We start from the raw sequence: 18,321 nt of genomic DNA, 5'->3' as shown, positions 1-18,321 counted from the left end.
CAGATTCATGTCCATTGAGTTGGTGATGCTATCCAACCATCTCACCCTCTGTCGCCCCCTTTTCTTTTTGCCTTCAATCTTTCCCAGCATCAAGGTCTTTTCCAATGAGTCGGCTCTTCACATGAGGTGGCCAGAGTATTGGAGCTTCAGCTTCAGCATCAGTCTTTCCATTGAATATTCAGGGTTGATTTCCTTTAGGATTGACTGGTTTGATCTCCTTGCAGTTCAAGGGGACTTGAAGACTCTTCTCCAGCCTCACTGTTCATGAGATTTCCCAGGCAGGAATATTGGAATGGGTTGTCATTTCCTTCCTCCAGGGGATCTTCCTGACCCATGGATTGAACCCAGGTTGCCTGTGTTTCCTGCACTGCAGGCAGATTCTTTACCTGCTGAGCCATCTGGAAAGCAGATTGGATTTGGAAATGTTAAATTATTAGCTCATAATTTAAAACGAGATTTTCCCTTGCTTTGCCCAGCGAAAGGGAGCAAAAATATCCCCAAACTGTGAGCCCACCTGGAGCTGGACTCCTTGGAGAAATGGCTAATTCCAGGTCAGAAGCAGGGAAAGCTCAAGGGGAGTCTGCATTTTTGTGCCAGAAACCAAGGAAGGATGTGTTCGAGGACAGCCCGGTTTGCACAGATAGCCACAGGATGTAGTCTGAAGGAGCACCTTTCAAACTTGGGCCCATTTTCACAAAGGAAAATGATAGTAATGGGTTATAACATATCAACAAAAAAAAATCCATGAGTCCATAGTAATACTTAGAAGAGAGCAAACAAGGAATAATTCTTTGTTTAGAATGCCAGCTAATAAATGTAGAAGGAATGAGTGAAATTTAAAAATTATTATTTTTTAATCCCCAGTATAATCATTGATTCAAGCAAGGATCATCAGTGGTTGCAAAAACTACTGGGGGGAAGTTGTTGGGGAACACGAGGCACACGTGATCTCAAAGTGTCACTCCCCAGGTTATGTGCAACCACAGAAGAAATGACCTTGCTGGGAGAGACTTGTCACCAGTTTTAATCAAATAGTCAAGTCTGACATCTAATGGGAGGCATAGCATTGTGTTGTTTAGTCGCTAAGTTGTGTTTGACTCTTGCAACCCCATGGACTGCAGCACGCCAGGCTTCCCTGTCCTTCACCATCTCCTGGAGTTTGCGCAGATTCATGTTCATTGAGTCAGTGATGCTATCTAACCATCCCATTCTCTGCCACCCTCTTCTCGTCTTGCCTTCCATCTTTCCCAGCATCAGGCTCATATGACTCTAGATAAAATGCGGTAGAAGGTACCACATCACCTATGTGCTCTTGTTGCCAGCCGTGTTTTACTGTGATCCTAATTATGAGGAAACGGCCAGATGAATCTGAGATGTGGAACACGCTACAAGGCAACTGGCTTAGGTTCCATATTGGCCACTGAGGGAGACTGAAGAGATCCCACAGCCCAAATGCAGTGTGTGAGCTGTGATTGGAATCTATCATAAGAGTAGAGCACTGAAGGGCATTTTGTGGGCAGTTGGGGAATTTGAGTCTTTGAGTTAATGTTAATATCCTTCGGTATGCTAAGGGTGTTTGGGGGACATTCATGGTGAAATATTTAGGTGTGAAATACACTTTCAGATGGTTTGGCAAAAGAAAATATGTATGTGTGTGTAGATGAAGTACCTGGTTCTTATTAAAAAATTTTCCTATTCCCGTGCCTTTTGTTCTCCACAGTGACTGTTCAGTAAATGTTGCTTTGTTAACATTTTTACTTAGGGACATAATTTGAATTAAATGAATCTAAGAGCTGTACTCCTTAGTGCACTCCTGTGATTTTAGTAACCTTTTCACACATGGCAAATTGAAAATCATTTTGTATCTATACATGGCTCTTTTGAAAGCTCTAAGAAAAAAACCTACTATTTTGTTCCGTGGTGGCAGAATGAATCACAAACCACACTTTATTCACTGGTTGATTCTAATGTCAGAATCAGCCAGTACCTCTAAAGGTACGGAGCAAGCGGGTACGAAAGGTGCAGTTTTCATTAGTGTGCCCATTCTAGTACATTTTCTTCATGTGATGTGTGTTTAGTGTGGGTCTTTACTGTAGGTTAGGGCTCACATTGTGTCCTTTGTGCTTTTATGTGTTCCAGGGGCTGCCTGAGGAGGTAGGGTAGAGGGACAAACATGCAAAGCATCTAATGCCCTTGAGGAACTTACAGGCACGTATCTACACACATACATACCCTTTTCTTTTGCCAAACCATCTGAAAGTGTATTTCACACCTAAATACTTCAGCATTCCCAAAGACACCATTACCACACACCACACACACACACGTTTTTTTCCTAAACCATTAGAGGGTAAATTATATGCAACATATCTTTTGTCCCTCATCACTCAAGTATATGAGGAATATATATTCTGATTGAAAGTAAAATGTACACATTTGAAATGACTGGAATAAAGTAAAAATGTGATGGCTCAAACAATTAGCCAATTAACAAGTTTTATCAATAATGGGCTGAAACAGTGCTTTCTGGATGATAGAAAGCTTTTCAGGCTAAAACTAACGTTCTTTGCTAATAGACCTTTTAAAAGGTATAATTACTTGCCCTTTTAAAACTTTCACACTAATTTCCAGCACTTGAGCCTTAGCTTACATGCCTTCCTAATGTTCGAGGAAGTTCTCAGAAATTTACATTTTAATTAGTTAAAATATATCATACAGACAAAAGAAAATATATTATCACCTGTAGTTCAAAGATAATGGTAAAATTTGACCCTGTTTATTAAATAGAACATTTGTCAAAGAAAAGTTTTGGGCGAAAGTGTATTTTTAATCATAAAAATAGTGTGGAGTGAATTTTTGTAGTGAGAATATGCTATGCCTGTAAATCTAGACTATTGTATATTGGAGGTATAATGAGGTAATGAGAACTTTGCTTTGCAATTAAGTTAATCTATTAGACTTCATCTCTTGGTGGGCCTGCCATCCGTGAATGGGTAGAATGCAGGGTGACTTTGAGGTGTGTGTCCTTTTTTTTTTTTTTTTTTTTTTAAAGAAATGACTGTGTCCTATATGCCTTTGTAGCTACTCTAAGGGAAAGAAAAAGACAATTTAGTAAGAATCTTTGAGAGTTCATTAAGGAATTGACTTAAGATGATCTCAAATGAAAAACTATAGGGAGACAGTTTGATCAGCATATCAAAAAACCATATTGGAATATGTTAGACTAACTCAGATGACTGTTCTAGTTAACCATGGTTGAGTTCTTTGATGCTATTGCTTGTCATTTGAATAATAAAATGTTTTAGTTATGGCAGACAGAAAGCAGCAGTATATAATTGATATTCATTTATTTTATTAAAGAAATCCGATTTGGTAAAAACAATCAGAAAATAGTATTTTTAACACTAGTAGTAAAATTTTTTTAATCCATAAAAAGCCTCATTTATTTTTATAGCAATTTGATGACACATCTGCTTGCTTTATTCAGCTGAAAAAGAAAATGTTGGTTCTTGGTGTTTGGTAAAATTGCTTTGTTAAATTATTTTCTAAATTGTTCAACTTTTAACAAATGACATTTGATACTAACACTGGAAAGCAATTTCAGCTAATTAAGTAGATCCCTCTATAAACCATTGGAACATTAAGATGACATACTGTTCATTCAAGATTATTTTAATTGGTACAATTATTGTAATTTTCTTGCAATTATGTGTTGAGCTAAAAGCTTTTGTCTAGATCATTTGAGGGTTTTTTTTTTTGTTAACATACATTTAGTAAGAAGAAAAGGAGCAAAATAAAAACTGTAGATAAAGATTTTCTGTCTACTTTTATTGCAGAGTTTTAGACCCCATTATTTTAATATAAAACTTTATTTCTGGTATTTTTTAGTATTAAGCATTTTAAGCGATGATAGAGGTTTTTGAAAGATCAATTTAAGTAGCTTCCATGAAGGTACTGCTTCAAATGTCTGTTTTGACACTGCTCAGCCAGTTTTTACTTAGAATGATGTGGTCAGAATTAGGCTTGTGGTAGGATAATGTTGTACTTTGTTTTGGTACTTGATTTTTTTAGAGCAATTGAGTTTTGAGAGAGCTTCAGAATGGTAGCCATTTCCATTTCCCTAAAATAGCTATTTGCTGAGTAGACACTATAGACGTCTAATTTATAAAATTCATCTAAAGTTCAGTATATTTAAACTGTTCAAAGAGTAGTGTTTCTGTACTTACAACATTTTTCATAATAAAACATCATGTTGGATGATACTCAGCCAAACTTTTCATAAGCTTAATTTTATCACTTCTAGCTACTTCACGCCTCTCTTTGCTCTCACTAACTACCTTCCTCTTTCCTTCAAGTTCTGGGTCATTACTGATACCCCTTCCCCTGCCATCATGTGGCCCAGATGATGCACAGGCTTGTTTCCTTTGCATGTGGACGGAAGTTATGAATCTGAATAACGTAAAGAATTGGACGCTGATAGTTTAGATTTGTAAGGAAATTGTCTTACTTGTGGTATGAAGTTCATTCTTGTACTGATGATTTTTTCCTTAATTTAGGTTTGAAATACTGTAAATATTTATTCCCAATACTGTTTCATGCATGCCCTTTTATTGTTTTTTGTAAGTAGTTGAGAATCCTAATGAAATTCTGTATTCTTGATATGTGTTGGTGTTGTCATCATTCCACAGTTAATAATTTACTATCTTGTGTATAATTGTAATTTCAATTTTTATTCCCAGAATATTCTTGCCCTTAATGTATATATAATGTAAACACTTTTTTCAGGAGTTCAGTACTTTATCAATATCTTTATTGGCTCAGATGGTAAAGCATCTGCCTGCAATGTGGGAGACCGGGGTTCGATCCCTGGGTTAGGAAGATCCCCTGGAGAAGGAAATGGCAACTCCGGTACTCTTGCCTGGAAAATTCCATGGACTGAGGAGCCTGGTAGGATACAGTCTATGGGGTCGCAAAGAGTTGGACATGACTGAGCAACTTCACTATTTCTTTTCTACTTTCTTTTTTATCTTTAAAAAAAAAAAACCCTCATCAAATTCTTTGCAAGCTTGTGAAATAATTCTCCATATAGAAAAGGAAACTAAGCAGGTTTGTGTTGAAAAAAAAGATTACAATCTAAAATAGAAATCACATTTTAACAGGATAAAATAAATAACAGTATATTTGCAAGGTTTCATGTGAAGATTGAGCCTTCAAAGAACCGTGAACAAAGATGCCTGTAAATAGATGTAGTGTTGACAGTTAAACATGCATTTCTTGTTGTGTGTTGTTTATTTTTACTCATTGTCTATGTGGAAGTTACTTGGAAAACTCAGGTTCCTAAAGATAAATAAAGGTGAAGGGCAGAATTTTTTAGTTTATTTTGATAGGCCTGAAAAATATCTCTACTTTTGTTTGGAGGAAAAAAAATGAAACAGAATGAGACATATTTGACTGTTTTTTGAGTTTACCTATTTATATATTTTGCAACTTCTTTGTTTTATCATTGCTACCAGGCTCGTAGTAGCATTCAGTGTCTTTAATAGATACTTTCATTGCAGTTTCTTTTAATATTTGTTTCCTGAACTAGACTGATAACTCCATGAAGTGTAACTTCGTTAAACCTTGCTAAATTCCTTGTTTCTAGACATTCTTGACATAGAGTAGGCGGTGGTAGGTATTTCTGAAAGAATAAAGAAATATGATGATGACATTTGCTTTGGGGAAAGCATGGCGTGGGGGAAGGTGGTAAGTGAGAAGTCACATTTTATCTTGAATACTATCCATACAGACTAGTCCTTTGGTTCTAAATGTAGGTGAACATTTTCCTTTGTTATTACAATAGTGGATCCCTGGGTAAGGCACAGAGAAAGTTTTCAGAACACAAAGATTGAATGATGACGTATTTCAGCTAACACCTAGTAGATTCTGCCTTTTGTCAGGTGATAGTGAAAGCAAAGCAGTGTTTTCATAGGCGTTTCCCTGTAGGTGAGTTCAGCTGCATTTCCAAGGTTTCTTACACTCATGATCGTTTCATAAATGCCACAGTTTGTAGTTGCTTTGTATCAGCACACTTTTAGACAAGTTCCTCTCACTTCTGTTTCTGTTTACTGGCTGTTGTCAGTATTGTTCAGAAAGGCCTTTTGACTTAGCTGGACTCTGTTTTTGTTATGCTGAACATTTTGATTGTGTTCATTCATTAAATATTTATAGAGTTTATTACATGCTGGGCACATGCTAATAAAAGCACTAGCTAGTGCTATTACTTGAGCCCTCAATATATGGATTTACCTAGATTATTTCGTTTAATACCCGTAACTCTGGGAGGCAGGGAGTGGGAGTTACCTAAGACCACACAGCTGTAGCTACTGGAGCTACAGCTTCCTATTTCTGGAAGCCAGCAGGCTGTCTGTGACTACAGAGCTAGACAACTGGTCTGAAATATTAGAAAGACAGAAGTGAACTAATTTTATTTTTATTTCCAGATATAATTTATTCATTTTCAAATGAATATTTAGAATCATTTACTGGGTATCAATGGGAATGTTATAGCAGACATTTTTTGAGAGAATGGAATTTATCTTAATTCCATTTAAAAAAGGCAGACTTCTAACCAACTTATGTAAAACCCCAAATCAATGCTTTATTCAGTTTTGATTGTGTCTGCTAACTGCAGTAGGTTTTGTATGGAAAGCTTAAGAAAAATCAGTTGTGGTATTTGGCACTTAAACAGCTGGTACATCTGTGTATTTAAGCCTTTAGACCATTTTTATGTACACTAAGTGGCTGTAATTTTTTCCTTGGTAGCTTTTTTAATAACTTTTCTTTTGCTTTCAATAGGATAAAATTGATTTTTAAAATATTTTCTCATTTAAACTCATAATGCTGTTTTCAGTATTTTATACGAATGTAGAACAGAGAAAGAATTTTAAATGTTTCAAAGTTGTGTGTTTCTAACTTTAACATGAAAAACTAAAATATGGTAATTAAGGCTTTGATATTTGAAAATATTTAAATATTTGAAAACAGTATTTAAAAATCAGTTTTTCTAAAATGTTTTAATATGTAAAATAAAAATATCATTACCTCTGCAGGTTTATAGTTTATTTTATAGTACAGTAAGCATATTATGCACATTTATATTAAAAAACCTATTGAAGGATTCAGATTTGTCAAAAAGATTAAATATACCATTAGAGATCAGGTAGAGATCAATTTTTTCCTGAAATTATTTATTCAGTAGAGGTTTGTAATTTTGGCATTTCAATGTACAATACTTTTAAGACTCTTCAAAATGTAAGAATAGACAAAAGTAACGTATAATAAAAATGCTGTGCTATGCTACTCCGCTTCAAGTCATGTCCGACTCTTTGTGACGCTATGGACTGTGGCCTGCCAGGCTCCTCTGTCCATGGCATTCTCCAGGCAAGAATACTGGAATACTTTGCCGTACCCTCCTCCAGGGGATCTTCTAATGTTAGAAGATGCTCCCTAGTGGAAATACTAAGATAATGGTGAGATGCTGATGTAAAACCTTGAAGCATGTGGCCTTTGTTTGCAATGTCCGGAAAGTCCACAAGGGGGCGGTATTTCACCAGAAATATGGTTAACGTGGTTGACGGAGAAATAAGAGCTAATGCATTTTGCTTTCCCTTTTTCATAGCAGAAAAGCAAGAAAGACACTGAGTTTAATGAATATTTTAGTCTCTGAAGTTCAGCTTTAATTCCTATTATTTAAAGAATTGCTTCTTTAAAGAAAGCCATTCTTTAAATGTCTTATTTAAAGAAAGGACACTTGTAAGCACTGAGAATTATGATCATAAACGAATGAGTATTTGAATGGTATAGTTTTCATTAAGTTGATTGAGAAAAGGGTAGATATGAAAATGAAGAATGTTTTAAATTAATCTTCTTACAAATTTGTGTTTCTATATTAAAATACTAATGTAGCTCTTGGGTTCCATGCTAATTAAACATTAAACTTTTAAGATAACTTATATAATAGAAGTTTTGGTTTAACCTTAGACATATTTATAGGCAGACTTTGAGTGCAGAGCCTTCATTCTCTGCTTGTTATTGAAAGTTTTATTGCAGATGTTTTTAGTAAATCACTGTGTGATTAGTCGCTTTTTAAGATTTCTTAAAGGCGACAATAACATGAACATTTTCTTATTGCTTTCTAGCACCTCACAGTGCAAGAAATTGGATCTTATTTACTTTTGTTGGAATATTTTAAAATATCGTATAAACTTTTGATCTAAAACAATGAGCTTTGCTTTTTTATAAGTGATAACTTTTCATTGAGCCTGTTGTGAAATATGTTGCCTCTCTCTTAACCTCTCAACTGAAGTTTTCTCTTTACTCTAGCTTGAAATCACCATTTTGTTGTCATCTGATCACTTATATGATTCAGGCCTTCCCCCTGCTAGTGGAAACCTTTCTGCAGATTCTGTCTTATGCTGAATCCCAATAAATAAAGCAGAATGAATAGAAATTAATTGAAATTATAACATTTTCTGATAAATTCATTTGGGAAAATGAGCTGTTTTGAAGATTATTAAAATTGAAGTGTATGGACGATGGTTGCAGTTCTGCATTGGTTTACACATGTATTTGTTTCTGTACTCAGTTTTGGCAATGTAATATCAAGAAAATTCTAAATCATGAGTAGATGCAGATGGTAACCAATTTTTAAACTTGCTTTGCAACGGTGGGGTATTTTCAATTAATGTAATTCAGAAATGTGAAAGTTTAATTGGGAATTTTACTTCTTAAGTGACTCATTAATATAATCTAACAGTTGCTCACATTTTTTTTAATAATAGATGAAGTGTTGGGTGCTGCTTCTCTGACGAGGTCCTATCACTTGAAGCATGTCTTTATTATTGCTATTTTTTAACTGGCTTTTGCATTCCATGCTCAGGCATGTGGGGTGGAGTAGTAGTAGTGTCTTGTTTGCATAATTTTGTTAGCAGAAAAGTGCTAGCCTGTATTTTAAAACAGTGAAGGAATTTAAATACATCCACAAATATGGAGGAGAAACTTTATTTCAAAAGTCTGCAAAAAACTGAAACAAAAAGCCAGTATAACCTGCCAACATAGGCTTATGTGTTGGTCTTCTTCAGTGTGTTATAATATGTAACAGCATTCTACTTTATATTTTTAAGGAGTTAAAAACATGTAAATCATTAATTTAAGAATCATGAGCCAGTGCAAGGAGCAGGGTACAGGCTTGTGAATCGGCAGACACACCCACCAGCTCTTCCCCTTACAGCCAGGCCATGTCAGGCCAGTTGCTTAACCTCTCTGAGCCTCAAGTTCCTCATTTTAAAAACTGAAATAATACTTCGTGGGATGTTGGGAGATAGGAATTATATAAAAGACTAGTTTTTAAAAATTCCCTTTATAGCATTTAAATATCTTTTCTGTTAGATTTTATATAAGAAAGGGATACCTTACTCAGAACATTTTACATAATGCCCATGCATGAAGTCAGTGCCTTATCAGGATTTTTGGTGCCATGGAGTGACTTGTGGGATCTTAGCTCCTCTGACCAAGGATTGAAGCTGTACCCTCAGCAGTAAAAGCATAGCATCTTAACCACTGGACCACCAGGGAAGTCCCTCAAGATATTCTTTATGAGAATTTTAGGGGTGATTAAATTTATGGGATGCAGCAAAGGCAGCACTCAGGAAAATTTATAGCTATAAATGCTTATATTTAAAAAGGAGAAAAATCTTATATGAATAGCCCAACTTTACACATTGAGAAACTAGAAAACAAGGAGCAAATTTTAAAAATTTCAAAGTTAGCCAAAGAAAGGAAATAATAATGATTAGAGTGGAAATAAATAAAATAGAGAATAAAGTAGCATCAGTGAGAATTGGTGAAAACGAAAACTCTTTGCAGAGATCAACAAAATTTACAAGTCTTTCACTAGATTGACAGGAAAAAATAAAAGAGAAGACAGAATTAACTAAAATCAGAAATTGTGGATGTTACCACTCATTCTACAGAAATAAAAAGGTTTGCAGAATACTCAAGGGAGGCACAAAAGACATATGATGAAATACAACACCCTTTTGGGATCAAAACAGAAAACTAGGAGTAGAAGGGAATTTACTCAGCATGGTAAAGGGCACGTGGGGAAAAGCCCACTGCCAACAGTCTCAGTGATGACAAAATGACAAGCTTCCCCCTAAAGACAGGAATAGGACAAGGGTGCCTCCTGCTATGGGCAGAATGTACCCCGCAAAATTCATGTGTTGAGACCTTACTCCCCAGTGTGATGGTACTTGGAGGTGAAACATTTGGGAGGTTTAGTGAGGTCATGAGGGGCAAGTCCTTATGATGGAATTGATGTCATTATAAAAAAAATCAGAGAGCTAGCTGCAAATCAGAGAGAGGGTTCTCATCAGAACCTGATCATACTCTCAAACCGCATGAGGAATAAATACTGTTCAAGCCCCAGTCTGTGAGATCCTGTTAGAGAAATCTCAGTTGACTTAAATCACCTGCTCTCACCACTGCTGATCGGCATTATCCTGGAAGTTCTGGCTAGCACAGTTAGACAAGAAACAGAAATAAATGGATCCATTTGGAAATAAGGAAGTGAAAATACCTCTGGTCACAAATGACGTAGTGCTGTATGTAGAAAATCCCAAAGAATTTCACAAGAAAGCTAATAGAGCTGATAAATTTGGCTGTGTTTCAGGATACAGATCAGCACAAAAATTAGCTGAGAGTTTTTATACACCTGAAATGAACAATCTGAAAGGAAATTAAGAAAACAATTGTATTTACTGTAGTGGCTGGAAGAATAAAATATCCAGGAAAAATTTTGCCCATTGAGGTAAAGACTTGTACACTGAAAACTACAAAATATTGGTTAATTAAAGTAGTTCTGAAGAAATGAAAAGATATGCCATGTTCGTGGATAGGAAGACTAAATATTGTCCATATTACCCAAAGTGATTTACAGATTCAGTGTAATCCCTTTCAAAATTCCAGTAACCTTTTTTTTTTTTTTTTAAGCTGAAACCTGATCCTTAGATTCATAATACTGGAGTGGGTAGCCTTTCTCTTCTCCAGGGGATCTTCCCAACCCAGGGATCGAACCCAGGTCTCCCACATTGCAGGTGGATTCTTTAGCAGTTGAGCTATCAGGAATGACCTATATGAAATTGGAAGGGATCCCAAATAGCTAAAACAATCTTGAAAAGGAATAAAGTTGGAGAACTCTTTCTTGATTTTAAAACTTACTACAGGGACTTCCTTCGGAGAAGGCAGTGGCACCCCACTCCAGTAATTTTGCCTAGAAAATCCCATGGACGGGGGAGCCTGGTGGGCTGCAGTCCATGGGGTCGCTGGAGTTGGACACGACTGAGCAACTTCACTTTCACTTTTCACTTTCATGCAATGGAGAAGGAAATGGCAACCCACTCCAGTGTTCTTGCCTGGTGAATCCCAGGGACGGGGAAGCCTGGTGGGCTGCCGTCTATGGGGTCGCACAGAGTTGGACATGACTGAAGTGACGCAGCAGCACAGGGACTTCCTTAGTGGCCCAGTGTTTAAGATTCTGCCTTCCAGTGCGTGGGGAATGGGTTTGATCCCTGGTCGGGGGGCTAAGGTCCCAAATTCTGTAGGGTACAGCCAAAAATTAAAAAAAAAAACAAAAACAACTTACTACAAAGCTGTAGTCATCAGAACATTGTGGCACTGACATAAGGAGAGACATAATGGAATAGAATTGAGAGTCCAGACGTAAAATAAGTTCTCACATCTACAGCCAGTTAAGCTGTAGAAAGGTTGCCAAGTCCATTCATTGAGGGGAAGAATAGTCTACAAGAAATGATATTGGAACAGCTAGATTTCCACATGTGAAAGAATGAGGTTGGACCCTTATTTCACACTATGTGCAAAAATTAACAGGAATGGGTCAATGTACTTTTTCCCAAGCCCAAGGTTTTTTCCAATCAGAAAGGATAATTAAAGTGAAAATTATTTTAAAAGAATAGAGTTCTTTGGGAGCAATACTTTTTTGTGTGTAGTTTTTTCACTCTGCAGATTATTTATTAAGCAAAAGTGATATGATGGCTCTATGTGCTAAGCATTCGAAATATACAACCAAACTTGTCTTTAGCTTTAATGGAGTTTATCTTCTAGCAGGGTAGATAGGCATTAATAAAATTATTTCACTCTTGAATAACAACATTCTGATTGTGATATGTATATGCAAGGAAGCATATGTGGTTTGAGCTTTGTGGTAGAGGAATACAGTGTAGTTTCACGGAGGACTCCCTGAAGAGGGGGAGCTGAGTGGAGGGACAGAGGATAAGTAGGAATTAACCTGGTTAAGACCAGGAAGGGGAGAGCGTGGCCAGCTCCTGACGTGTTCTAGGGGTTTTGATTGTCTCCAGATAGTAACGGGCTTAATTTTATCATTTTATTTTTTGTTTCTGACCCTTTGGCTACAGTGCTGAGTGGCGGTTTTCTGTCTGTGTGTTTCATCTGTGTTCCAGGATGCCCATGGTGCTCGTTCTGTGCACAGAGAGAATTTAGCAAATGTGCACTCACTGATCAAAGTAATAAAATTCTGAGGCAGTGAAGAGTTTTCCGTTTTTAAATTTTTAAAGAAAATGTATCTTAATTTTTAACCTCTTATGATTAAATAATGACATTATCAAGCAGCTACTTTTAGACAAAATATGGTAAATAACACCTTGATAATGATGATCTTAGAACCTATTTATATTTTGATTTAAAATAGAATTTTTTTCCATGTAATTTAAAACCTTATTTTGAATGGAAGTGATATGAATGGCTTATGTACTTTCTGCCAAGGAATTAATATGGACTTCCTAGAAACCACTGTCATTTATAATCAAAATGCTTTTGACTTACATTGACGTTGGCATTAACAAGTTCTGCTAGATTGGTAGCATAGAAAGAAAGTGCATTTAAACTTACTGGGAGATCGTTGATGCCTGAGGCTTTATAATGCTTTCTGTGGGCCATTTAACTGCTGGCAACTTTAATTCACATGATTCATAATACTGGAAATTTAAATTCACTGTTAATTGAAAAGTGAAGTTACTTAAATTCTTTAAATACTAACCTTTGGGAAAAACATCTGAAAAATAAAAGCACATATGATTTTGGTGGCCTACTGCCAAAAGATTATCATTTACATAAATATCTCCTTCAGTAAAAGAGTTTAATGTATTGAGCTCAAAAGGTTAGAATAGAGACTTCAATCTGGAAACCAGCAGTAGACTGTTGGCTTGTGAACAGCAGTATTGTTCATCATATTGAGAACACTGTTCACATTCAAGCTTAAGCAGAGCTGGCATTAAAATTCAGTTAATTTGTTTCATGTGACTTGTCAGCTGTGTGTTTTTATCTAAATCTTTCTAGCTTCTCTTCTTAGCATTTTATGTTAAACCCCTGAAATAGACAAACTACCTTTTTAACTGTTTAAGCTCTTGATACTTTGGCTGTTTCTGCAAAGTGATTTGCAGAAATCTGGGGATTCCATGAAACCATTCTCTTAAGTTTTCCATTTCATTTTAAATATACTTAATAATTGGTTTGAAAGTCAGCTTAATTTATTGGCCTTCTGGGTGGTGCTACTGGTAAAGAACCTGCCTGCCAATGCAGGAGGCGTAAGAGACTCAGGTTCCATCTCTGGGTCAGGAAGATCCCCTGGAGAAGAAAATGGCAACCCACTCCAGTGTTCTTGCCTGAGTAAGCCCATGGACAGCAGAGCCTGGCGGGTTATAGTCCCTGAGGTAGCAAAGAGTTGGACACGACTGAAGCAGCTTCGCACACACGCTATCCTGTTTCAGAGGGCTGTTCTGGTTTGTGCACATGTGCATGACCCCATAAAAGGGACTTCCTAAAATTCATTAAGATGCAATTGCTGTCCCTGTTTCCTCACCAGCACCCTGTTCTGTTCTTGTTTGCTGATTATGGTCTCTGGATTTCCCCTTAGATGGGTTTTAATAAATGGCTGCTAGTCAAATGGTGAGCCTGAGGAATAAAATGCTGGTCCCAGAGAAATCATGTTGCTGTAACCAGTATTAGAGTCAGATCCCATTTTACTTTTTTTGAAGGGCAGGAAAATCTTTCTGTTTCTCTGAAACTAGGCTTACTATAATCTCACAGTTAATATTATTAGCTAATTGGGAATTGAGTGTTTTTAGGATATCTTCAAGTTTACAGTGATTTTAAAATAGCTTTTGAGGTGTAATCAACGTACAAGAAATGGCCATATTTAAATTGTCCAGTTCCTGAAGTTTCGATATATATCTATAGCCACCAAATCACCACCACCACCAGGAGAGAAGACACGTGACTTCCAAAAGTCTCCTCCCATTCTTATGAAGTCTCTCCTGTTGCCTCTCTCCCCTCATCCCTGACTCCACAGCAAACCCTTAGCCTCTTTCTGTCACTATAGATTAGTTTTTATTTTCTAGTTTTGTATAAATGAAAAAAATACAGCTGTTCTTTATTTGCTATATTCTTTCACGCAACATAATTTACTATGAGATTTATCAATGTTGTAGATATATAAATAAGTCCATTCCTTTTTATTGCTAAGTAGTATTCCATTATATGGATATACCACAAATTATTTATCTCTTCATTGTTAACAGACATTGGGTTATATCCAGGTTTTTCCATCCATCTCCTTGTCTTTTAAGTTCCTTCACATTTTCCATTCTTTTCTCTCTCTCTGATGTATTTTTACTTACTGCCTCAGATTAGCCCATGACCTTGCATGTAGTGGGTTGAAACCTATGGAATTGTCAGTAGTTTACCATTTTGACCTACAAAATTGGCAGTTTTGTATAGTTCAACATAGAAGTGTTTTTAATTTTTAAAGTAGTTTTTAATGAATGTCACTTTTTTTTACGTTTAAGACCTCTGCCTGATTTACTTATAAATTTAGCTATGTAAAAAGTTATGCATAATGAAAAATAGACTGATACTATATTAGTAGTTATTGTGTCTGGTTGGTAAAATTATGTGGTTTTTTTAACCCCTTCTGTTCTTTTGTACTTCTTTGTCTTATATGTATGCTTATATAGTAAGCACCGGAGAAGGCGATGGCACCCCACTCCAGTACTCTTGCCTGGAAAATCTCATGGGCGGAGGAGCCTGGTAGGCTGCAGTCCATGGGGTCGGGAAGAGTCAGAAACGACTGAGCGACTTCACTTTCACTTTTCACTTTCATGCACTGGAGAAGGAAATGGCAACCCACTCCAGTGTTCTTGCCTGAAGAATCCCAGGGACGGGGGAGCCTGGTGGGCTGCCGTCTATGGGGTCGCACAGAGTTGAACATGACTGAAGCGACTTAGCAGCAGCAGCATAGTAAGCATAGATTACTTTATATTTTCTAATAGAAAATAAAACCTTTTTTAAAAATGGAAAAATCTATGCATTTTTCTAGTTTGCATAATTTATTTAGAAATTATTCTTTATTTTTCTTTTCTTTTGCAAGAATCATGGCATTTTAGGGACTTCTCTGGTGGTCCAGTGGTTAAGACTTCATGTTTCTGCCACAGGAGACAGGAAGAGACCCCTGGTCAGGGAACTGAAGTCTGACATGCTGTGTGGTGCAGCCAAACAATAAAAAATTTTTTTAAAAAAGAGCCATGACATTTTATAATAAAACATGATTTTTAGAGTCAGTTAGATTCTCTCATGTCACGTGACTTAGGCAGACTGTTGAGTTTGTCTGAGGCCACTGTTCATGTGTGTAAAGTGGTAACTCAGTCTTCACTGTGAGGTAATCATTAACATGTTACTGTCCTTTTTCTGTTTTCCCTGCCCAAATTCTGCCTTTGGTTATGAAAGTCACTCAGTCGTGTCTGACTCTTTGTGACCCCATGGACCGTAGCCCACCAGGCTCCTCTGTCCTTGGAATTCTCCAGGCGAGAACATTAGAGTGGGTTGCCATTCCCTTCTTCTTTGGTTAAGGCAATATAATTCTAACCTCACACTTGTCGCCTTAGTAATTTTGAAAATGTACCATTTATTTTGTTCCTTTTTCTTTAAAAAAATTAATGAGAGCAAACTGGGTAATGTGTTATTTATTTTTATAAATAACACATTTTTAAGTTCCATGCAGAATTTGCCTGATAATGACTATAATGACCATCTTCATTTGTTTTTTGTTTGAAGAATATCAAAGAATATTCCAACAACTAAAGATGTTGAGCCACTGCTTGAAATAGATGGAGATATAAGAAATTTTGAAGTGTTTTTGTCTTCAAGGACCCCAGTTCTTGTGGCTCGAGATGTGAAAACCTTTTTGCCATGCACTGTAAATCTGGACCCCAAACTGCGGGAGATTATTGCAGGTGGGTATCAGTAATAAATTTAATTTGCCCTCTCTGGAAGTGCTAAAAAATTTTCCCGTTTCTAACTTGGCTGTATAAGTTTCTCCTGCTCCAAGAAAAAAATGGGAAATATTGAACCAAGCACCACCGGGGAGAGTTAATGAAACTGAAGATGGGGGTCTCAGCATCCATTGGGAACGCTGGGAAAATGCTGTTTGTTAAATTGACCTTATTATGTTTCCCAGCCTACACACCTGAAGCATCACTGGAATCAAATTCCTTTTACTACACAGTTACCACTTCAAGCTGTCAACCCACTGTGATTTTTCTGTCACCAGTCTTCTGTCTTTAATAGGGATCTGTATCCAGAGCAGTAAGAAAGTTGATATTCCTTTCAAAGGTTAAATCTGTGGACTAGAACTTGATGATAATAATGTGAAGGTTTTGGATAAGTTAAAGTTGCTCTTGAGGCACTGCTGTATGCTCACGAAAACACACACTCAACCTTCATTGAAACACACACTCTTTTGTGTGATACAGTACTGCTGACCCACCTTTGCATTTTCCATGAATTATGGAGAGGGAGAGAGACTGTATTTTCATATGTTCTTTTTTAAAATACCTGTTATAAGTTGTCTGAGGTGTATTTTCTGACTGTGGAAGTGTTGGTGGTTCTTCAGAGGTGGACGTGTCATATGGTTTGCAAACCCACAGTCTTAGCTAACATTGTACTTACTACACAAGGATGAATTGCTAATATTTAGCAAAACTGTGTCAGAAGAATTGTTAGGATAGCACAAATACCTTGAAAAGTCAGAAAAAAAATTCAGCATTCTGGTAACCGAAGAGAATACAGACGTTGGTGACTTTTCACATGGTGAAAAAAACTTTTATGCGAAGTAGTTGAGTGCCTCTTACTAAGAATGTCTGTGGAGTATTCAGAGTTCCCTGTCTGTTCTGTAAAGCCAGTTGGAGTCTTTGGCAAGAGTGATATAATCAGTCATGTTTTCTGTCCAGTAACTAAAGGAGGAAGTGGTAATTGGACTAGTTACTAATGTTCTATTTTCTTTGGTTACTAACGTTCTATTTTCTTTTGCCTTCTGGGGTATCATTTAATCTCTTAGATGTTCGTGCTGCAAGAGACCAGATTAATATCGGAGGACTTGCGTATCCCCCGCTACCTCTGCACGAGCCTCCCCCTCGACCGCCGTCCGGCTACAGTCAGCCAGCGTCTGTCTGCTCTTCGTCCACCTCCTTCAATGGGCCATTCGGGGGAGGGGTTGTGTCGCCGCAGCCTCATAGCAGCTACTACAGCGGTATGACAGGACCCCAGCACCCCTTCTACAACAGGGTAAGCAAGTGCCCGGCATCTTAAATTGAAGAATTTCTTCCAGGAAAAGGCTAGAAGTGTTCTGCTAATGGAGTCTGTTACCATTTTGAAACTGTACTTTAGCTGTAAAGACAAAAAATGTTGTTTGAATGTAATATTTTGTAAAAATCAGAAGATTTTTGAATCTTAACAGGTTCTAGATCTCAATTGAGTCTGAATAGTAGAGATGCTTTTTGCTTTGATTTATTGTCCTGATAAGAAAGTGAACTCTGTGGGGTCAGGAGTGACTGTTCTGAGCTTCAAAGCAATCTGAAATTCTCTTGGTTTCTAAACAGATGTTCCATTTGTTGTATCTTGTATAATAACTTATATTGGCATTCAAAACAATGATAATTTTTAGTTCAGTAAACCTATATTCAATGTGATACAGCTTTTAAATGTGAGATAATGGTGGGTCCTAGTGCTTGAAGGAGGACTCAGATGCTATTGGCCAGATAGCATGTAGTCTATTTCTAGAGCTTTATTTCACACTACCTTCAGTCATGTATAATTATTTTCATACTATAAATATAATTTTCTACTTCAAATGATGAGAGCACAAATTCATTATCAGCAGTATTCAGACCCTGTCGAGTTTAGTAGCTCCAA

At 36.8% G+C, this 18,321-nt stretch overlaps 1 protein-coding gene across 1 annotated transcript in view; it reads left to right on the top strand.

Annotated features, from left to right (window-relative positions):
- Window positions 1–18,321, top strand: part of KIDINS220 (kinase D-interacting substrate, 220kDa) — a 93,273-nt gene that overhangs the window by 48,884 nt on the left and 26,068 nt on the right. The window contains 2 exon segments of the mRNA XM_010852041.1: window positions 16,186–16,364; window positions 17,468–17,694. Of these exon segments, the coding sequence (XP_010850343.1) occupies window positions 16,186–16,364; window positions 17,468–17,694 (406 nt within the window).

The sequence above is a fragment of the Bison bison genome, unplaced genomic scaffold, assembly GCF_000754665.1.
Source record: "Bison bison bison isolate TAMUID 2011002044 unplaced genomic scaffold, Bison_UMD1.0 scf7180017864307, whole genome shotgun sequence".
NCBI classification, from domain to species: Eukaryota; Metazoa; Chordata; class Mammalia; order Artiodactyla; family Bovidae; genus Bison; species Bison bison.
Note: the sequence above shows the minus strand (reverse complement) of the source record. Positions and strands in the feature narration are given on the sequence as shown.